The 19,528-nt window shown below is 38.5% G+C and overlaps 1 protein-coding gene across 1 annotated transcript in view; it reads right to left on the bottom strand.

The window, feature by feature from the left end:
• LOC122815830 (kielin cysteine rich BMP regulator) overlaps window positions 1-19,528 on the bottom strand; it is a 2,917,372-nt gene that overhangs the window by 403,381 nt on the left and 2,494,463 nt on the right. Inside the window, exon 44 of the mRNA XM_044088633.1 lies at window positions 7,345-7,465. Within this exon, the coding sequence (XP_043944568.1) occupies window positions 7,345-7,465 (121 nt within the window). The remainder of the gene's footprint in view (window positions 1-7,344; window positions 7,466-19,528) is intronic.

Genomic DNA, 19,528 nt, shown 5'->3' with positions numbered 1-19,528 from the left:
CTGCAGTATTGTACGTTAAAATATATCATGTAACCTCTGTCTCACCATGGAAAAAAAAGGCACTGCTTTCCTACTGAAATCAGCCTTTGGTAAGTTAGTATTTGCCTATTTTCTTATAAGCAATCGATAATACTGTATGGTTGTTACTGTATAATCTTGGGCATTTGTGTCAGTGAAACTGAAAAAATCTATTACTTTCCCACTGATAGCAGACACTGAAATATTACTATATTCCTTGCTCCATGGTCTTAAATGGCAATCCACAGTGATGTGCAATTGGTACACTGTAATCTTGCACACCTGGTCTATCCACATATAACATGCAGTGTTTTTCCATTGAAGGCAGCCTTTGATATTACTTCTTGCAGCCATTGGTCTTATCAGGCAATCTATAATGCTGTAGGAGTGTGACAATGTCATACTGGAACCTTTCTTTTCCATACAGAGCAAATTATTGCTCTGTATATGTATATACGATGCATATATAAATATAAATATATAAAAATATGTATATGCATATATAAATTCATGGATGGCGCAGTGGTGAAGTGGTAGCGTTGTCACCTCATAGCAAGAGGTTCTCCAGTTTGATTCTCAGCTGGGGTGCCTTATGTGTGGAGCCTGCATTTGTGTGGGTTTCCTCCCACTGTACAATGACATGTATCTTGAATGTTTCTCTCTGGGCCTCTGCTTAAAATCGGCTTTGTTCCAAGTCAGACTTTCTCAGTAAATAAATAAAAGTATTCCTTTCTTCCTGAATGCAACCTTTGATATTTTTTACTGTTCCACCACATGCTTTTTAAGCATTTTTCAGTACTGTGTGCTTGTTATGTTATAGTCTGGGAAACTTACCCTACTCATGCACAGCAAATATGTTGTTTTTCCACTGAAAATAGCATCATATATAAATTAGTATGTGCCCACCATCCCCTATGGTTTTCTCAGAGTTCCACAGTATGGCAACATTGTTACAATATCATATGAGACTGCTGTCCCACACCTGCAGATAAATATCTTTCACCCTGAAAGCTGTTGTTATATTGTATCTGAACTCATGGTGTGCTACTTGCAGTCTGTAGCACAGCTGGGATATTACAATATAACATGGGTCATATGTTTCCCTGAAGGCAATTTTTGTCAGATCATTGTCTCCCCAAACATTCACGGAATGATTATAAAATTCACAGGGGTATATGACATTGGCTCCATTCATAGAACTCATTATTATTGTTTTTCCACTGAAAGTAGTCTATGATTCTTACAAATTAACTCCAAATAATTTCTGCTGGCAGCATTAACAGCATACACCTTGCACATATCAGGATATCTAATGGTTTCTCACATTTTTTAAGAATATGTGCCTTCAACTGAAACCCATGCTAACTACTCAGGTCATTGTTTTCACTGCCCTTTCTAAAACGTGCGGTTACCAGTAAGTGTTGTTTGCAGATGCATCTTAGCAAATAGCATCAGTGCATATATCATATAACAGTGCACCACAGACTGGCTAGCCATGACTTGTTAGCGTGTAGCAGGGAGAGAAAAAGGAGACAGTATGCAAATTATCGGCATACCAGAGGTGGAGGTGGACCTCCAGTTTGATTACCAGGGAAGTCCACTGGGCCCAGAGAGCCCATTTTTAGTGGAAGCCCGGGGAGAAAAGCACCATGAAACAGATTACAGTAAAGATAAAAGTCCAATAAAAATAGTGTACAAATACATTATCAAATAATACAAAGTGTGAACAATATTGCCCATAGTGGAAAATATTGTGCAGATACATTTTAACAAATTCACACAGTTAAAGTCAAAGTCAAAAGCTATTTATAGAGTGTGAGAGATCGTATGGGAATTAGCTATAGAAGGTTATAGCCAGCTATAAGGTGCTCAGGAACTCAGGAGGATACCCTCCCAGGGGCTTTTGTTAAACAGTTTTAGGTAGGGAGAATGCAGTTACATTTCCATTTGGAGGAGAGGTAGGTGTAAAGCTGTGTTTTGAAGTTGTTTGTATTTGAGATTGTCCTTAGTGTGGAATTGAGAGAGTTCCATCTCTTACCTAAGGAGAAGGAGAGGAGAAGTTGTCCAGCAGGATGTTTAGGTTTCTGGACAGTAATCAAGTTTTCATGTTCAGATCTGAGAGTTCTATTTGCGGTGTATGGGGGAAGGATGTTGGTTAGAGCTGGGCATTTGGTTGGATAAAATATTAGTCTATGTGCTGTAGTGAGCTAGAAGTCCAGGTAATTTGTGAATTTTAATCAGTTGAGGGATTGGAGGGTAACTCAGTGATGTATGGAATATTTGGATTTGGTGGCAAATTTAGAAATTTTGTTATAACAGCTTTCAAGTTTGGAAGTGGTGGAAAAGGATAGGTTAGTTAGTAGCAGGGCACTGTACAGAAGGGAGGGAAGGAGGTAAGAGGAGGCCAGAGTATGCCTGGTAAAAGTAGAGAGGAAGTGGTTGTTCCCGTATTGCATACCTAGTTTTTGGTGGGTTTTCTTTATATTTTGCTGAATATGGATGTCGAACTTGAGGTGTTTGTTTATAGTTACACAGAGTAGTTTGGCAAAGGGAACAACTTCAGTCGGAGAGTTGTATTGGCTAAGGACTTGGAAGGAATTTTTATCAACAGAGAAAGATTTTGAGGGAGTGAATAGTAGTATTTTAGATTTGTTAGCATTGAGAGAAAGGTAATTTTGGCATATCCAGATCTCAGTAGTTGAGAAGGCAGTCTGAGTTTTAGATAGGAGTTCAGAGAGGTTAGAGGCAGAGCAGACAAGTGTAGAGTCATCTGTGTATTGGATGACTTTGCCATTAGGAATAGCAGAGTGAAAGTTATTGATAAAGACATTAAACAGCATTGGTCAAAGGATGGACCCCTGTGGTACTCCGGTAGGAGTGGGTAAGAAAGGTGAGGTGCCTTTTTTTTTATTTCACAGCCTGATATCTATCTGACAGACAGCTTGAGAACCAGGAAAGTGTGTTTTGGGAGAGATTTAGGTTTGATAGATGACTTTGAAGGTGCTCATGGGAAATAGTATTGAATGCTTTAGAGAGATCTAGGAGCACTGTGGATATTAAGTTCCCAGAATCTCGGGCTTGATTGCAGTTTTTAAGAATGAAAGTAGAGCTGTTATGGTGCTATGTCCTGGTTGGAAGTCATGTTGGGTAGGGGTAAGAAGTTGTTTTTTAGTCAGAAAAGGCATAAGTTGGAGGTGGATGCATTTTCCTAGGATTTTGGAGATTGGAGATAGAAGAGCGATAGGGCGGAAGTTTGAAATGTTAGTGTTTTTGCCTCCCTTGTGGAGAGGAAGAATAAAGGTGGAACACCAGAGTTTAGGGAAATAGGGTTCCTTTATAGATCTATTAATTAGGATACTAATTGGGAGAGTTATACCATCGGCAGCAGACTTAAGAAAAGAAGAGTGGATGTTGTCAGGTGCATTGGAGCAGGGTTTACGTTTGGATGGAAGTCTTCTTATGTAGTTTGTGGAGACAGGTTTAAGCTCAAACGTAGGGGGGAAATTATTTGGGGACTTAGATGAGGTGGAATGTAGAAGAGATGGGTCGTTGTTGGGAAAAGTTTTTGTTAGGTTGGACATTGTCTCTATAAAGAAAGAGTTGAATAGTGAGGCTAATTCGAGGTCAGATTTACTTGGGTCCGGACATGGGTTATTTTTGGAGACTGGGTTGAGGAGTGAGTTTATGGAGTTCCAAAAAAGCCTAGGGTTTTGGGGATGGTTGGACTGGAGCTTAGCAGGGTAGGAATTTTTGTCTTTGAAAATATGTTTTTTTGCAAAGTTATGGACCTGTGTATATTGGAGAAGGGTTTCGGGAAGTTTATTCTTTTGGTAAAGCTTCCAGGATTTGTCCTTTGATGCATAATTTGCTTTGTTTCTTTGGTTAGCCAAGGGGCAGTTATAGTTTTTATTCTTTTTTTTTCCTTGGTGGAGCTGGGGAGCCAAGGGGCAGTTATAGTTTTTATTCTTTTTTCCTTGGTGGAGCTGGGGAATTTAGAGTGTCTAGGAAAGTAGAATTAAAGTGGTCTATGGCTTTATCGAGTGGAAGGGTTATCCTCATTTTGAGTTGTTGCTCATTTTGTATTATTCATTTAGGGTAATTATTTCAATAGTACATTTCTTGTACAATATAATTATTCTGAAATGAATCTGAGACTGGGATTTTTATTTTAAATTTTCAAGAAAAAATGTTAAAGTGATTTATCACTGCTTCCAGCATTGTTGCGTAACTATCAGTTGGCAAGACAGCTCCCTGCTCATTATAAAGAGATTAAAGAAGAGGTGCTCATTTTTTTATCTTTTAATGTCAAAAGGCTTGCACCCAAATTCTTCACCCTAGCAAAAATGTATTTTCAGCAGTTGCTGAAGTCACATCTCAGCATTTGTCTGTGCTTGTAAAATTATTTCAGTGCCACAAGACTTGCGAGACACAGGACAGATCCCACTGCTGCATTTTGTTAACTTTTCACAATCTGCTATATGTGTTTTCCACTATTCAAGCAAAATTTGTGTCATCTTCATCCTACTCATGTTACAAAACTGAGCAAATACAACATGAAATGAAATGAAGCACTTTTTTAAGATTTTAAGAAATACTAGACTTCAGTCTTTAGTATTGCTAAAAAGAAAAGCAGTAGTTATCATTTGTTGGTCCAAATTCTGAGAGGTTACTACAAGGTGTATGCCTGGTGTATACCTTGCGGCAACCTTTTCCAATTCATATATGGCTCTACCATGGTACTGCAGCATGAAGACATGCAAACCAATGGTGGCTGTCTGTCTGACGTATTACAAATGCTAATTAGGCATGCTGGGGGAGCAGCCTGCACTAATTACCTTTGTATGCTCCTTAGGAAACATCTGAAGTAAGGCATTTATGCTGCTGAGCAACTTAGAGAACTGCTAGGCTGGGTAAGGAACATCAGCTGCCCGTGTTACTGAACATGGCCAAAAGCTCCTGTTCACCCATTGCGTTCGAAGTATGTGATGGAGAGTTTAAGTGATGGGTACTGTAGTGCATCTATGCACACGTGGAGCTGGATGTGTGAGACTATGTAGACGTATGAGTGGTGGAAAGTGTGTGTGTGTGTGTGTGTGTGTGTGTGTGTGTGTGTGTGTGTGTGTGTGTGTGTGTGTGTGTGTGTACATGTATGTGAATGGGTGAGTGTGTTAGTGAGTTCAATGTGGGGCTGTGTGTGTCGTTGAGTGTCATTTCCCTAGACTAGCCAGAAAAACCTGCAACACTGGGAGGGAAACTAGACACCAGGGTTAACTCTGTATATCGTGTCTTAAAGGCACATGAAAGTTCCAGAAGAAAGGTTTTACAACATGAAAGAAGTTGAGTGAGGGGAGCAGTAGACATCAGGGATAAGTCTGTATATTGTACCTTAAAGACACATAACAATAACAGAATAAATGTTTTGCAGCACAAAAGACATGAGGCAGGGGGAACACTAGACACTAGAGATAAACTATTTAGCTCACCTTAAAGGTATTTAAAAATATTTAGATCATATGCTCTCAGTATGTTAGTCCTCTGTACCATTACTACACACTAGAGATCCTGTGAAAATATTACCCAAGTGTTTGTAACTAAAGAAAAAGAATGTAAAGTAAAAGTGGGGAATACGTTTCAAACCCCAATCCCTTTATATAGAAAGCAACTTACCAAGTAGAGGCCTTAACCTTTTACAATAACAAATAAGGCAATGTAGAAGAGTATTTTTTTACACAGTAATACGTTTCAAACTCTTAATATCTAATATTGCTCTCTGCTTGCAATGGTCTGTGAGGTACGAGAGACAAGGCAGTATAAGCAGGAACAGCAGGAGTGTTGAGTAAAATCAGCAGATCTGAAAGGGCGGGGTACGTTTGTGTTGGTGGAAGGTACTGGGACAGAGACTGGAAGAGCACTAGCTGACAACAGGGATGATTTCTTAAATATGAGTCTGACTCATTTATAAAGTTATTAGAACTACATGTCTAGCATCATGAAGCACTTTAAATACACTAAGGAAAATGAATTGCAAGTGTTTGTCATTGCTGACTGACTGTAAGGATCTATGATGTACAATGGCAGGGACAATAAAATAGAAAGAGACATCAGGGACATTCTGTCAACACAAGGACACATAGGAGTTGTGTCAGTGTGTCTGCCTGTGTGTTTGTGTGTATGTATTTGAATGTGTGCATGTATGTGGGAGACTGAATAGGGGTGCCTGTGCCAACAAATTATTTTTGCACCTCCAGTAGTGAAGGACAATTCACAGACATGCTGGCTAGCTGATAATCAAGTCTTTCTTCACCATGGCTAATGTATCTGAATCACATTTTTCTGCATTGTATAAACAGCCCTTTTGGTTTCAGCTGCACTTGTTATATCTTGTATATTAGCTTTTGTGATACTGAGATGTGAAGTTTCTGATATGTGTAGCACAAAACTGTTTTTCTTAGTTTCCCGTGCATCATCCTACAGCACCTTACTCCATTGCCCCATGTCCATTGCTGGGTCAACCAGCATTTTCCAAAACCCTGGCATAGTTCCATGCAATTTTTTTCATTTTAAGCCTTACCCCATTTTCATCTTTCCTGCAGTCTCTTGGTTACATACAGAGAGTGGGTGTGCAATAGGGATATGCTGACATATTGCCCTGCCTCTGCAGCAGCTGAGTCTGTGTCTCCACCCTCATTTCTCTTAGGACTATACCCCTTCTTCACACTTCCCAGGCCTCAATCAGGGATCATGTGTGGAGAACATCTAAAGACTCCCCTCCCACTGAAATGGTACTGACCACCCCCCTCCTGCTGCTCTATTAGTCACCCAACCCATTAATCAAACCTGAGTTGGGTTGGCTTGGCTGTATTTAAGGCTTTATCCATCAACACTAGCAGGTTGGCTTAGGTAGGATGAAGGCTGGAGCAAACGCAGGTTTTGAAAGATATACTGAGTTTCCAAATGCTTATAATTAGTTTTATGCAGCACTCTCTCATACGTTTATGTTCAGCTTGTACTTAAAACTGTATGTTCAGTATGATCTACATGTCAAGAACACAGGAACAATACAAATCATTGCACACCTTAGTTTATATTTATTTTGGAATGGAGTTTGTATTCCAGCATCATAACTGACAGAATTTCTAGATGGTCAAGGGAAAGCAGAAGCTTATACAGCCAACAAAAGTTAACGTCTAAATTTGATGTTGTAAACACTGACCGAAGATGTTGTCTATAAGTCTGGATCTTCAGCATATTCAGAACAAAGGCTTAAAGAAATTTAACCAACAAATGGAAAGAAGTAACCACCAAGCAGATGAAGCATGGACTCACGTGCGCAGATTGGACAACAGTGGTCAGGCCCTTGAAAATGGATCTGACTCTTCGGACAGTCTACCAAGCTGGGACACTGCTTGCGATAGCAACGCAGATGTTGCCTTCCATCTGACATTACCTATGACAAATCAGAAACAGAGAGTCAAACTCGTGACTGCACAGGATCATTAAGTTGTGTCAGACATATCTCTCTGAACTATCTGTTGGATCATTGATATAAACATGCCTTTAGCCTTGGCCATTTTTCTGAAAATATCTAAGCCCACCTCTTTACAATGAATTCACAAAATCTGTTCAGATCGCACATGCAAGAACTGTATTTACTTATTTCATTTTATTTAATGTTGTTAACTAGGTCACATTATTTGCAGTTACCATGAAATGAGGGTATATGTCACAGCATACATTTACTCCTCTGGTGAATCGCTGTTATTTCAACTAATTCTAAAGAGTTTCTCTACTCAAAATTCCTAGAAACGTCAGATTCTTATCTGTGTTAGTTACTGCAGATATTTTAGTGAATTTCTAATCAAAAACTATTGCCTGCTATGATATTTGTTTTCTTCTTGCTGGGTTCATTGAAACAGCTGGAAGTTGAAGCATCTCAGCTGAAGTGCAGCAAAAAAATAATATTATGGGCCTGCTGTGGCAGGACTAGTCATCTAATGGTGCAAACCCTGGCTCTATATCATTGTCACTGTTAAAGTGACACCCCGAGCCCATGTGCAAAATGGGAAAAAGGGGCTGTGGATGGGTGGATTCAAGCTATGAAACCCTTCAAAGATTGCTGCTCTGCTGTCTACTAGACAAACTGTGATATTTTCTTCGTCCTGAATGGTAAGGTATTTATTTTTGTTTCTAGTTTTGTCTAGGTATGGTCTTGCAATTCACGATCAGGTCAGAGAGAGCTGCAGGAGTGAAACAGGACCATATACTCTGCACAGAGCAGGACTGGTACCTGAGGTAGTTGTGGAACCATAAGACTGTTTCGGAGCTGATGCCTACTTCTCACATAAACTCTACTGAACTCATATAAATATAGTACAAAGAAAGAATGCCTTAAGCTGTTCTCTGTCTTCAATTACAATGCCAGAAATAGTAACCTGAAATTATAAGACTAGCTTACAAATTGCCCGTCACAGATGTAAGTACTCGAGTAGCACTTTTTACTAAGGTACTACCAAGTGTGGAAAACACTGTCTTACTATGAAGTAATCACATAAGTTATTTTTTAACTAAACTAAATAATTTCAGAACTCAAATTTACCTTACAAAACTATCTTGGCCTTTCTTCCAGCTATGACAGTTCATTACTATGTCAAAATGTACAGCAACTGCAGAGTGGCAAGGATGTAAATACAAACCTAAGAAATTGGGAAATTATATGATTACAACAAGTTTACCAACAGATTTTTATTTTTCTATTTTTTATGGGATAAAACATAATGCTTGGCATGATGCAGTGCAGCCCCACTGTATTTATAATTATTATTCAGATGGTTTAACTAAGTAACTTGTTTTAAAAATACTGGAATCTCTATTTAATAATGTATTAAGCTCAGAGAGGTTCCACAATGTATTTGCTTAACCATGTATATAAAATTAAACACAATTGTTTGATATATCCTTGAGGTTGTTATATTTGATGCTATTCTTGCAAAATAAAAAGGTTTATGGTCACTAAACTGAATTAGGACAAAACTGATCTAGCTCCCCCTAATATCTTAAACTGTATCTGCTCATCTAGAGGGTTTATCTAATTGTAGAAATACAGTTTTCGAAAGATTACACTTGTATACTGGGACATAACAAATATCTAAAGTGAGAACATGTGACTAAGTTACACAATTTTTTTTATATTTCAAACTTGGTGACATACTCTATTTTTAAAGCTACAGGAACAGTTTGTAATGCATTTTAAATAAAAAACTGACAAGGAATTATTGATGTTGTTATAAACATTATCCATTATAACCTGAGTTCTGTTTAAAGAGAGAACTCATGTACCCTTAAAGTAGTTGATAAAATCTCTTAACAGGAAAGCACATTATTCCTAGTAACTGTATACATTAACTAATAGGAAGGTGAGAAAGTTGTAAACATCAACATATATTATTTATTTCTTAATCAAAATGCTTAACTTAAACAATGATGTCACAGTGAAAGGTGTTACTAAGAATTTACCTAATATGCCTTTACTGGAGCACAGGCTTGTGTCATGAAAACAGTATAGATCAGTTTATTCTGCCTATGAATTATTATACATTTTTTAAGGATCAGTTATATAATGGATAATGTATTCATTTCATTGTTTTGGAAATTAATATTAGCACACTCTCTTACAAAGTTCTTACTTATCTTTTCTCAGAAGGGTGATACGGGGTTTCACTCAAGGGACAGGCTGGAGAGAGTTGTTCTGATCCACTAAATAAGAACCTTTTTTCCAAACAAATCCTTATGAATGCATTACTTTATACTAGAAGAAACAGATTTATTTCACCATGACAAATCCACATCATTCCCATCTGAATCACCATCATTCTACATTTAAAACTTAATCATTAAGTAGACTATTAACTAATGGAATTTGAATTGCACATATAAGTTACATTTTATTAAAAAATCTTATTTACATCTATAAATCTAATGTACAAATTACATATAGCCAGTAAACTATTTAGATATAACAATTGGTGTATATTAATAAGAAATGAAATAGTGCCATTATAACTGTAGTTTCCTTTAAAAGCAAAGTAGGAGTAGCAATACATATCAAAAATCTTAAACAGTAAAATAAAATAAAATAATTGATTCCCATATTGAAATGCAAGGAAGAAATTGGAATATTGCTTAGACAGAAAATAACCTTAAGAGACCTGTGCTCCTAAATATTTATGACCAGGCTCTAAGTAAGTATACTTTCTAAATACAATATACAACTTGCTATCTATATATAGATATCTATGTCTGTCTATATCTATATACACATACACACGCACGCGCGCACACACACACACACACACACACACACACACACACACACACACACACACACACACACACACACACACACACACACACACACACACACTCTCTTATCAGTTGATCCAGTTTTCAGAAACTGAAAATTAATATGGTTGGGACATATGATTGAGTTTTGAAAACTCAAAGCTTTTGAATGGAGTTCACTGTACAGTGAGGATCAGGAAATTTACCCTTTTCTTCACTGTAGTGCAATCTTGGAGTTGGTATATACAATTTTTTTGGAGATGTGGAGGTGCAGGAGGGCTTTCCCCCTCCATAAACATAAAAAAATAGATTTTTGTGTTTTTCTTTTCTTCTTTTTTTTTTTTTTTGATGTTCGAGTTCTCAGAAACTCGATCATATGGTCTCATCCATATGAATTTCAAACTTCTGAAAACTCAACTATCTGACATAGAACTCTATATATATATATATATATATATATATATATATATATATATATATATATATAGATATAGATAAACAGATATAGATATAAATATAGATATATAGATTAGATATCGATAGAAATATCACAGCGAAAGGTTCTCTGGTTTGATTCTTGTCTGGGGTGCCTTGTGTGTGGAGTCTGCATGTCCTCCCTGCATTCACATGGGTTTCCTCCAGATGTTCCGGTTTCCTCCCACATTCCAAAGACATGCGTTTGGAGCATTTCTACCCAGGCCTCCTCTGAAAATGGGCTCTGTCTCAGTCAGACTTTTCCGGTAAACAAATTTTAAAGGAATAAAAAGTAAATAAATATACATACATATGTAACATTTTATCATTGGAATAGACTGGAATTCTATTACTGGCCTTGTAAATCCAACCCTTAAAACAGTAATGTATGCACTTTGTCCATCTTTGCGTGATTCAGTGATTGTTGAGTGTAAGAGTGTAAGGAAGTTGTAACTTTATAAGATATAAATTTAATTAAGTCTACGTATAATTTTAATTTAGTTTTTTTAATTATTTATTTAATATTTCACATTAGAAATGATTGTGATAAAATGTAACAAAATAAAACAGGGAACAGACATATGGAAATGGGCTCTTTAAACCCATATGTATTAGAGGAGCTTTTGAAGTCCAAATATATTAACAAATGTAGTCAATGTAAAGTATAATTTAGAAATGGGTCAGAAGACTGTTGTTCTAACTGTATTAATCTGTCTGAGCTTTTTAAGCTTATTGGTAGTAAATAAAATATTGAAACTTCACATTGTTCTTGTCACTTTGGAAACACTTTTTATCAACACTTGAATATTTAAAATACTGGAACTGGCAAAGTAAAAAGTACAATAGAAATAAAAATATTGTAGATCGCAAGGAAGAAAGAATTAACACAGAAATCGAGGAACTAAGCTTAGCAAATTCAACTATCTAGAGATGAGTTGAATGGGGAAAAACGGAGGAGGATGACTACGTTTTCTGCCATTTAAAAAATGGAAGAGGGATAACTGTAAAGCCCTAGGCACTGTTACTGTGGAAGATCCTGCAAATAAATATATACATTGGTGGCATGAAGCTGTTATTTATCCATCACAAACAGTGGGCCTTCATTTTTCACACTTTTGTACTACCTCTCATATTTTGCTCAATATTTTTAAAGAGGATATTCAAGGGAAGTGAGAGAAGATATGACTAGAGACCTTAAGTGTGTTATTTTACTCTCACTACATTTTGTCTGAAATAAACTGTGGTAAAATATGTGATACATTTAGTTCAATTTGTATATATATATTTTTACATTTTTTTCTTTGTTTATACAGTGTAGCTCAGACCTCAGTGTCAGCTTTGCTTCAAAACTTGAAAAAGTTCTTTACTCTGTATAGAAACTGATGCATGACAATTTTGCAATATTCTAGAGAACAAATTAAGCATTGTAAATGACCACGCTGACCTTAAACCCTAACTATGGTTGTACAATCTTGATATAATCTTCATATAACCCAGTATGATTATATAATCTTGATATAATAATTTATGTACATTTTTGAAGAGAGGTGTGTGTGTGTGTGTGTGTGTGTGTGTGTGTGTGTGTGTGTGTGTGTGTGTGTGTGTGTCTATATATATATATATGTATATATATATATATATATATATATAGATCTAGAACTATTGCACAAAATCACAATTCCACGAAATGTAAATGACCAAAAACACTTTAGCAAAAGTGCTTTTCACCGAAAAAGCACTTTCACTAAAGTGTGCAAAAAAAATTAAAAAACAACAAAATTAAAAAAAAATGCAGTACTCACATTTACAAGCCCCCCTACTTTTATATTCTCACTCCGAGATCGCACTACAGTGGGAAAAAGGGAATATTCCCCTATCCCCACTGTGCTACAATCTAAACAACAGCCATATCCCCAAGTTTTATCTTTTTTTAGCACAATGTCATGAAAGTGCTTTTTCGGTGAAAAGCACTTTCGCAAAAGTATGCTCAGCCATTTCACTTTCGGTGAAATGGTTATTCGATAAATAGTACAGATCCCATATATATATGAGAACTAGAGGATGTTACTTGCTAATATTTACTGTGAGGTTACATCTTCTTTAATTTTTTGGATGTACTGCAGAGAATGGAGGCTGTGATGTCCAGTTATATTCATCATCCATTTTACTCTTATTTAGGGCACCAGCAGTCTACCACCCAGTTACAATCTGATATTTTGGGTGAGTGTGATAGAAAGTCCTACACCTCTGGCATTAACAGACAGCTGACAGGGAAAGCAGGCAGAGAGGGGACCTGAGCAATACCTATCATGGAATTTGATTTTATGTTCTCACTACTGCACTTTCGTACCTTTGCTCAGTCACAAATGAACTTTAGCATCCCCACTCTCATTGTTCCCCGTTGTCTATCTATAATATCATTTCACAAATGCTGAATCTGATGTTCAGCTGAACACCTGGATTTAAGAGATTAGAGTGTTTTTTTTTTCTCCTTACAAAAATATTCCTTTACCCTCCCAATGGAAAGGAGAACACTGTATTATGCATTCAGTCTTTCCTTCTGTTGTTGAACCACAGGTGACTGATATGTCTTTACATCAAGTTTGCCACTAGAGCCTTGAAAAAAAAATAACCACAGTATTAATAGAGTTAGGAGGCTTATTTTATAGCAGTGATTAATTTTGCCATTTTAAAGCAGTATTTTGTCCTTATCAGTAGCACAGATTCTGTAGTTTTGCCTTTTTTTAAATCTGTTTTGACTTGAGAAGTGCTGCAGATTGTCTGCATGCTACCAAAGCTTCAGGTCACTGCAGGAGTAACCACTGCCAAGACATTAATGACCAGGATGACAGCCTGTTGTCAGTCACACTACAGTAGTGTATACTTAATTAGACATACAAATAATGCCTGTGTTCAGGTACACTGTTTGGAACAAATGAGGTTTGGAACACACCATTTTGTCCTGTGACATCTTCAAGTGGGGTGAGATAAACAGAGTAGCATTTATTAAGAGAATAAGGGGAGGATAGGGTTAAATGGGATGGTGGGATGTTTAGGAGGAAATGAGGTAATGGTAGGGAGGGGCTTAAGGAGTTTTGTCAAGTGTAACTGAGGTAGGAGTCACATTTTGGTGTGAACTTGCTACAGTGCAGGTTTATGTCCGTGACAACCTGTAGATACTCGTGCTGGTCATGTAGGCCTTGGCTTAATAACTGTCTCAACTGTTTGTGTGGAAGTGGTGAGTACTAGGTACTAGCTAGAATTTATTTATTTATTTTGGGGGGGGTTGCAGAGTTAAATGGTTTGTGGGGGAAGTGCGGTGCAATTTAGGGGGTGGAGTGGGTAGTCTGGTCACTTGTTACTATATAAAAAAAAAAATGAGGGAAAAAAGCATATTGTTAGGGCAGTGTGGATGTTTGATTTTGGTAATATTTCAAGGTGACTGGTAATTTTGATAGCTCCCTTCCCCTTCTTCTTTACAGTTTCCCTCAGCGAGTAATTGGTGGTTTTAGGTTTATTTAGGCCACATTTTAATAATTTCTTTTGTCTTTCATTACAAGCCTGATGGATTTGTTCAGATGGTTCACAGTTGAACCAAGTAGGGTTTAGTGCAGAGGGTTCCTTGGGAGGATTTATTGGTAGAGAAGTTGTTTGGTCCTGGTGGTCCAGTGGGGTGCTTGGTTTTCAGTTGAGCTGTAAGTCTGTGGTGAATTTTCACGAGCTGTGGACCTTGGTTGGCTCTGTTTTCAGCCAAGCAGTTAGTCTCTCAGGGGTTTTTGCGGGCTGCAAGACTTGCTGTACATGTGCAGTGTGTCCCTGGTTGTGGGAGGGACGTGGCACTGTGGAAGGGGCATACGATATTTTCCTTTGCTTTCCAATGAAGTGCTAAATCAACCACAGAAGGTCACGTTTAGGAAGTGGTTATGGGTCAGTTCTTTATGGAGGGTGGGCAGTTTCTTGCACTGGTGTGATGGGTGCCTTTGTTTGGGATGCAGTACGTGTCTTGGGGGAGTTCATCAAACATTTGGACATTCTCGTACCTGACTGCATTTTGAGTTTGCAGTAGGATCATTGCAGTACATAGGTAGCTTTAGCTATAGTATGTTAGTATTTTAAATTACTTGGTTATTAGCAATGGTATAGCTAATAGTATTAAATAATTTCCATTATTACAAGCGTGGTTTGGCTGTAGCAGGTTAAATTACAGGAGTAGTCTATGTTGGAGAATAGTCTTTTGGTTAAAATAATGTATTTATTGCCTGCAAAATGTTTTCTCTCTCTCTCTCTCTCTCTCTCCCTCAGGTTTTAAAGGAACACATCTACACTTGGGTGTTGTATTGTATTTGCATGGTGGCTTTATGGTGGGGTTTGTGGGTGGTTGTTGTGTTGACAGGTCTTTCACACAGTTACAGTTGGGTAGAGACAGTGAGGGTGGGATCACTGGGCTGTTAAACGCTAGCCATTCGAAGGATGTTTGATTATGTAGTGCCTCTGCTCTCCTGATTTTATTTCGGAGAGTGGAGTTGGCCTGGTGGTGTGTTTCCCTGCCAGCGGTTTTAGAGCGTTCTGTTTGATACTTGGCAGAATCTTCTTTGAAGGGGAAAAGTGGCAGTATGGATGTTCATGGGCTTGGAAGGGTTTACATTGCAGTGCATGCACATTTGCTGCTATTTGGGAGTTGACTGTTGGTTGTCGGTGCTGTCAGCATAACTCCTATTTGTGCGGATTTTTGTGGAATGTTCAGACATGTAACATGAGGTTCTATATCAATATAATAGCTATGAATGAGAAATGGTGCTGTGATGTAATTTTATATAGATTTAACTTCATCATTTGTCAGGATCATTCACATAATGCCGAGTTGTTTTGCTGCATACTAGCTCGTGTTCAATTGTGCAGGCATCGTTTATGTTAAGTGTTGATATTTTTGCATGCGTTCCTAGTTGTCCCTGGTGCAGAAAGTGGGTGGTTGGGAGATGCGGTTGTGTGGAGTTCTGACATTTCTTGGCTGCTCTGATTTTTGGTGGGGGATCTGTTGTTTGCCTGAGCCTCTTGGTAGTCCCGTTTTTTGTGGAATGTTCAGGTTTCCTCTCATGTTTCTGCTTTATTCCTCAAACAGGTTGTGATTTCTTAGGGAAGCACTGGGTGACTTGAGGACTGCTGTCCCTGCATAATGTTTTTCAGTTTTGGACTTCAAGCTTTCCTTACAAAAAGAGAATGTTACCGTAAACTGGTTATTATGAAACCTTTCTAAGTTCGTAAGAACCGTGCTTAAATCAGGATTTATTTGGGGGGCTTTGTACCCATTTTGTCAGGGTCTGTCTGGAATTCTTTCATTTGGGGTTTGAAGACTATGCTTTTAATTTACATAAATGGTGGTTTTGGGTCAATTAGTGGGATCTTAATATAGTCTGACATTAGAATTCGTACCCCTATGAAATAGTAATGCAAACCTGTTAGTACTGCGAGTAACGGCTGTTCAACATGCATGCGCAGTGTCGTAGTAATGGCCACAGGGGGAGGGTTATAGCAGGATCTAAATTTTGATGGGAGTTGTTGTGATTTGGGCACCAAATAGCAAGAAGCTGAGTAGTTTACAGGATGTTTAGATTTTGCCTCAGACTCTGGGTCCAGTTTTGGTATGTTATGGTTTTCTGGCCAATTTTGGCAAATCATGGGAGATTGCTATGGGGAGATGGTGGCAAAAAAAATGTTGTACTTAAGACACTTAAGGCCATTCCAATAACAGGAGCATGGTGCAGTAGTGGGGACCATTGCTGATGATCACACAACCTTTGGTTTGCCTTTAAGAGGTAGGCTAGTGAGATATAGTCAGGTGACAGTTCCCATGTGCACGTAGTGGAGAGGTGTTACCATACCTTCTTCCAGCACAGATTTTTGGTGGATGGCCTACACTTGACCTCATATTTTGGTCAGCTTCTCATAATTTGTGGTTCTTGGCTCATGATGGTTAAATCTTTGAGGGACGGCGTTTTAAATGTCAGATGCTTTGAGTTTTATACTTTGAGTTTTATATACTTCTTGAGGCAATCTGGGCAGTAGCGGTGGTACAGTGGTTAGTATTGTCGCCGCACAGCAAGAGGTTCTCTGGTTTGATTCTTGGCTGGGGTGCTTCTTTGGGGAGTCTGTATGTCCTCCCTGTGGTTGCTTGGGTTTCCTCTGGATGCTCTGGTTTCCTCCCGTATCCCAAAGACATGCTGTAGGTGGACTGGACATTCTAAATTGGCCCAAGGTGTCAGTTTGTGCAGGTGTGTGCCTGCTGTGGAAGGTTGGGCACTGGCTGGCAACTTGGCACTGTAAAATTCCACTGTCAGTCATTCTGTGGATCTTTGTTCTGCTGTTGACACCCCTAACTGGGATAAGCTAAAGGAGAAGAAGATACTTCTTGAGGCAATCTATGTGAATGGAGCTGGACATAATCGGGGGGATCAATGGCCTAAAGAATTTAACCATATAATATCTGTACACATCTGGTAAGGCCTAAAGGCATAAATAAAAAAAATAATTAAAAAAAATGTTGTGACATCTTTTATACTTTGTTTTTATGCAATTATAAAGGTGTTGGTCTCACATTTTGTGTTGCTATGCAATTTACAGCTCCTGTGGAGTAGTGGGAGCCAGTGTGACTGGAGTGCACAGGGTCCTGGGTTTAAGAATTGCCAGGGATTTGTATTTCCTGTCGGGGGAATGAAGTCTGAGACTCAAACGAGCGAGTGGCTATGCTTTGCGATGTTTTGGAAGATAAGTGCTTGCCAGCTTTTAGGGTGAGTGGGAAGGGAGTGTAGCCAAGTTTGGATACTCACAGAGGGGGGCTGTGGGGCTATTACACCCATTGGAATGTCTGTTATCACATAAGCGTGGAGGGCAAGCAAATTATGCAGTAATGGAATGATTTCAAGATAGGTGGGAGGTGATTTTTATGGTGGGGTTTAGTAACACTGTAGAACGTGTTGCATCTTCCAGGGTTCATTGCTTGCAAGCCATGAGTTATTTCCACCTTAGCTCTGGGGAAATTACTGTTTAAAATTGTTGCTTAAAAGTAGTTGCATGCCATGGCTTCAACTGATATCCTTTGGAGGATTTCTGACCCAACGCCAGCTTGATGGAATTGGACGACACTTTCCCACAGATAGAGGGGTATTTTTTCACTTTACATTAGTTTAGCATAATGGCAGTAGGTTATATTCTGAAATCTGGGGGAGGTGTGTTAAGGTTATGGGATGGGCTGTTAGGTAAGTCTCTTCTTTTCATGGATGCTACTGCAGGGTCCATGATTTACAGTACTGCTAGGGTATGGAATGGTTTCAGTTCTCATGGGTTTGACTGTTTTTCTCTTCATTACCAAGATGAGGTACAACACTGCTAATGTAACAAATGGATAAAGGTGGTATACTTGCTAATGCATTTTACTTTTGTCTCTGTGCAGATGGTGGGGTGGTGATGGGCCTTCAGTTCCAGATGGTGGAAGCAAGTTTGTACTAGATGGCTGAATTGCTATGGTTATGAGCAATGTGGTCATACCTGGGAGAATATTAAGTGGGCAACAGCTATTCCTGCGTTAATAGAAGACTGATCATTTTATCTATAAAATAAGACCTTGTTTATTTCACATGGGAATTTGTTGTACTGTTACTAAAGGAGTTGGGAGGTAATTTTATGGGGATCGTTGGTATGACATTTTAATCTTCAGGAGTGTTTTGCATCTGGTATTGTCTGCATTTTATGCCCTTGTTGGTACATAATGGTCACTGAGAATTGGGATTATGCATGTGTGGAGTATTTTCAGTCTTTTCTTTTACAGATCACTGAGTGCAGATGGGGACATGCAGAGGTGGTATTACTTGGGGGACTGAAGAAATATGGATTTGACAGGCAACAGAAGATGAGGAGGGTTTCGGCTGATGGAGCGGTATAAAAGGAGGTCATGGGCTTGCCAGCAGTGCAGCTGAATATGGAGTTGTTGGTTTGTGTTTTTTCTTCCCTGCAGTGATAAGGTAATGTCTTGTTTGGTTTGATCCTGTATAGCGAGCATTAGGGTTGAATTTTACACTGTTTGATGGGTAGCAGGGGTCTTCTTTGGAATGGGTCAGATATTTGTTGCAGACATCAGGGGTAGGGGATTAGTGGGGTGCATTGCGCAAGTAGGCTTGAGCTAGATGGGGGGGTTGATGGGAGGATTTAGCTTTGAGTTGCTGCAGTTTCAGGACAGATGGGGCTGGGTTGATTCATTATATTCTGGACGGTAATAGTGGGTTATGGACCTTGTGTGACCTGGGGGTATCAGGCTTTCTCTAGTTTGTTGGTATATTGTGGTGTTTACTTTTGCCTGGCTTGGTCTATTGGTACTGCTGCCAGCCATGATGGTGGTTTAACTGTCATATTGTTTAATGGGTAGTTGGTTTGATGGCAGCATTTTATTAAATGGAATTTTCGAAAAGAGATTTAAGAGGGGTATTACATTCATTGACAGCAAAAAAAAAAAAAAAAAAAAAATTCATTGGGTGGTAAAATGGGGTTGCAATGTGGCATGGTGGTATGCAATTGTCTCGGCATGGCTTCAGTGGCAGTGGACATAGTAGTGGGTCCAGTGGTTGGTAATGCTGTTGGTATCATTGCTAGGCTTCTATTGGTTGGGTGGTATGGTTTAATTCGATCATGGGCAGTATTTAGGTGTTGA

This window comes from Protopterus annectens, chromosome 11.part0 (genome assembly GCF_019279795.1).
Source record: "Protopterus annectens isolate FY-2018-M chromosome 11.part0, PAN1.0, whole genome shotgun sequence".
Taxonomy (NCBI): Eukaryota; Metazoa; Chordata; order Ceratodontiformes; family Protopteridae; genus Protopterus; species Protopterus annectens.
Note: the sequence above shows the minus strand (reverse complement) of the source record. Positions and strands in the feature narration are given on the sequence as shown.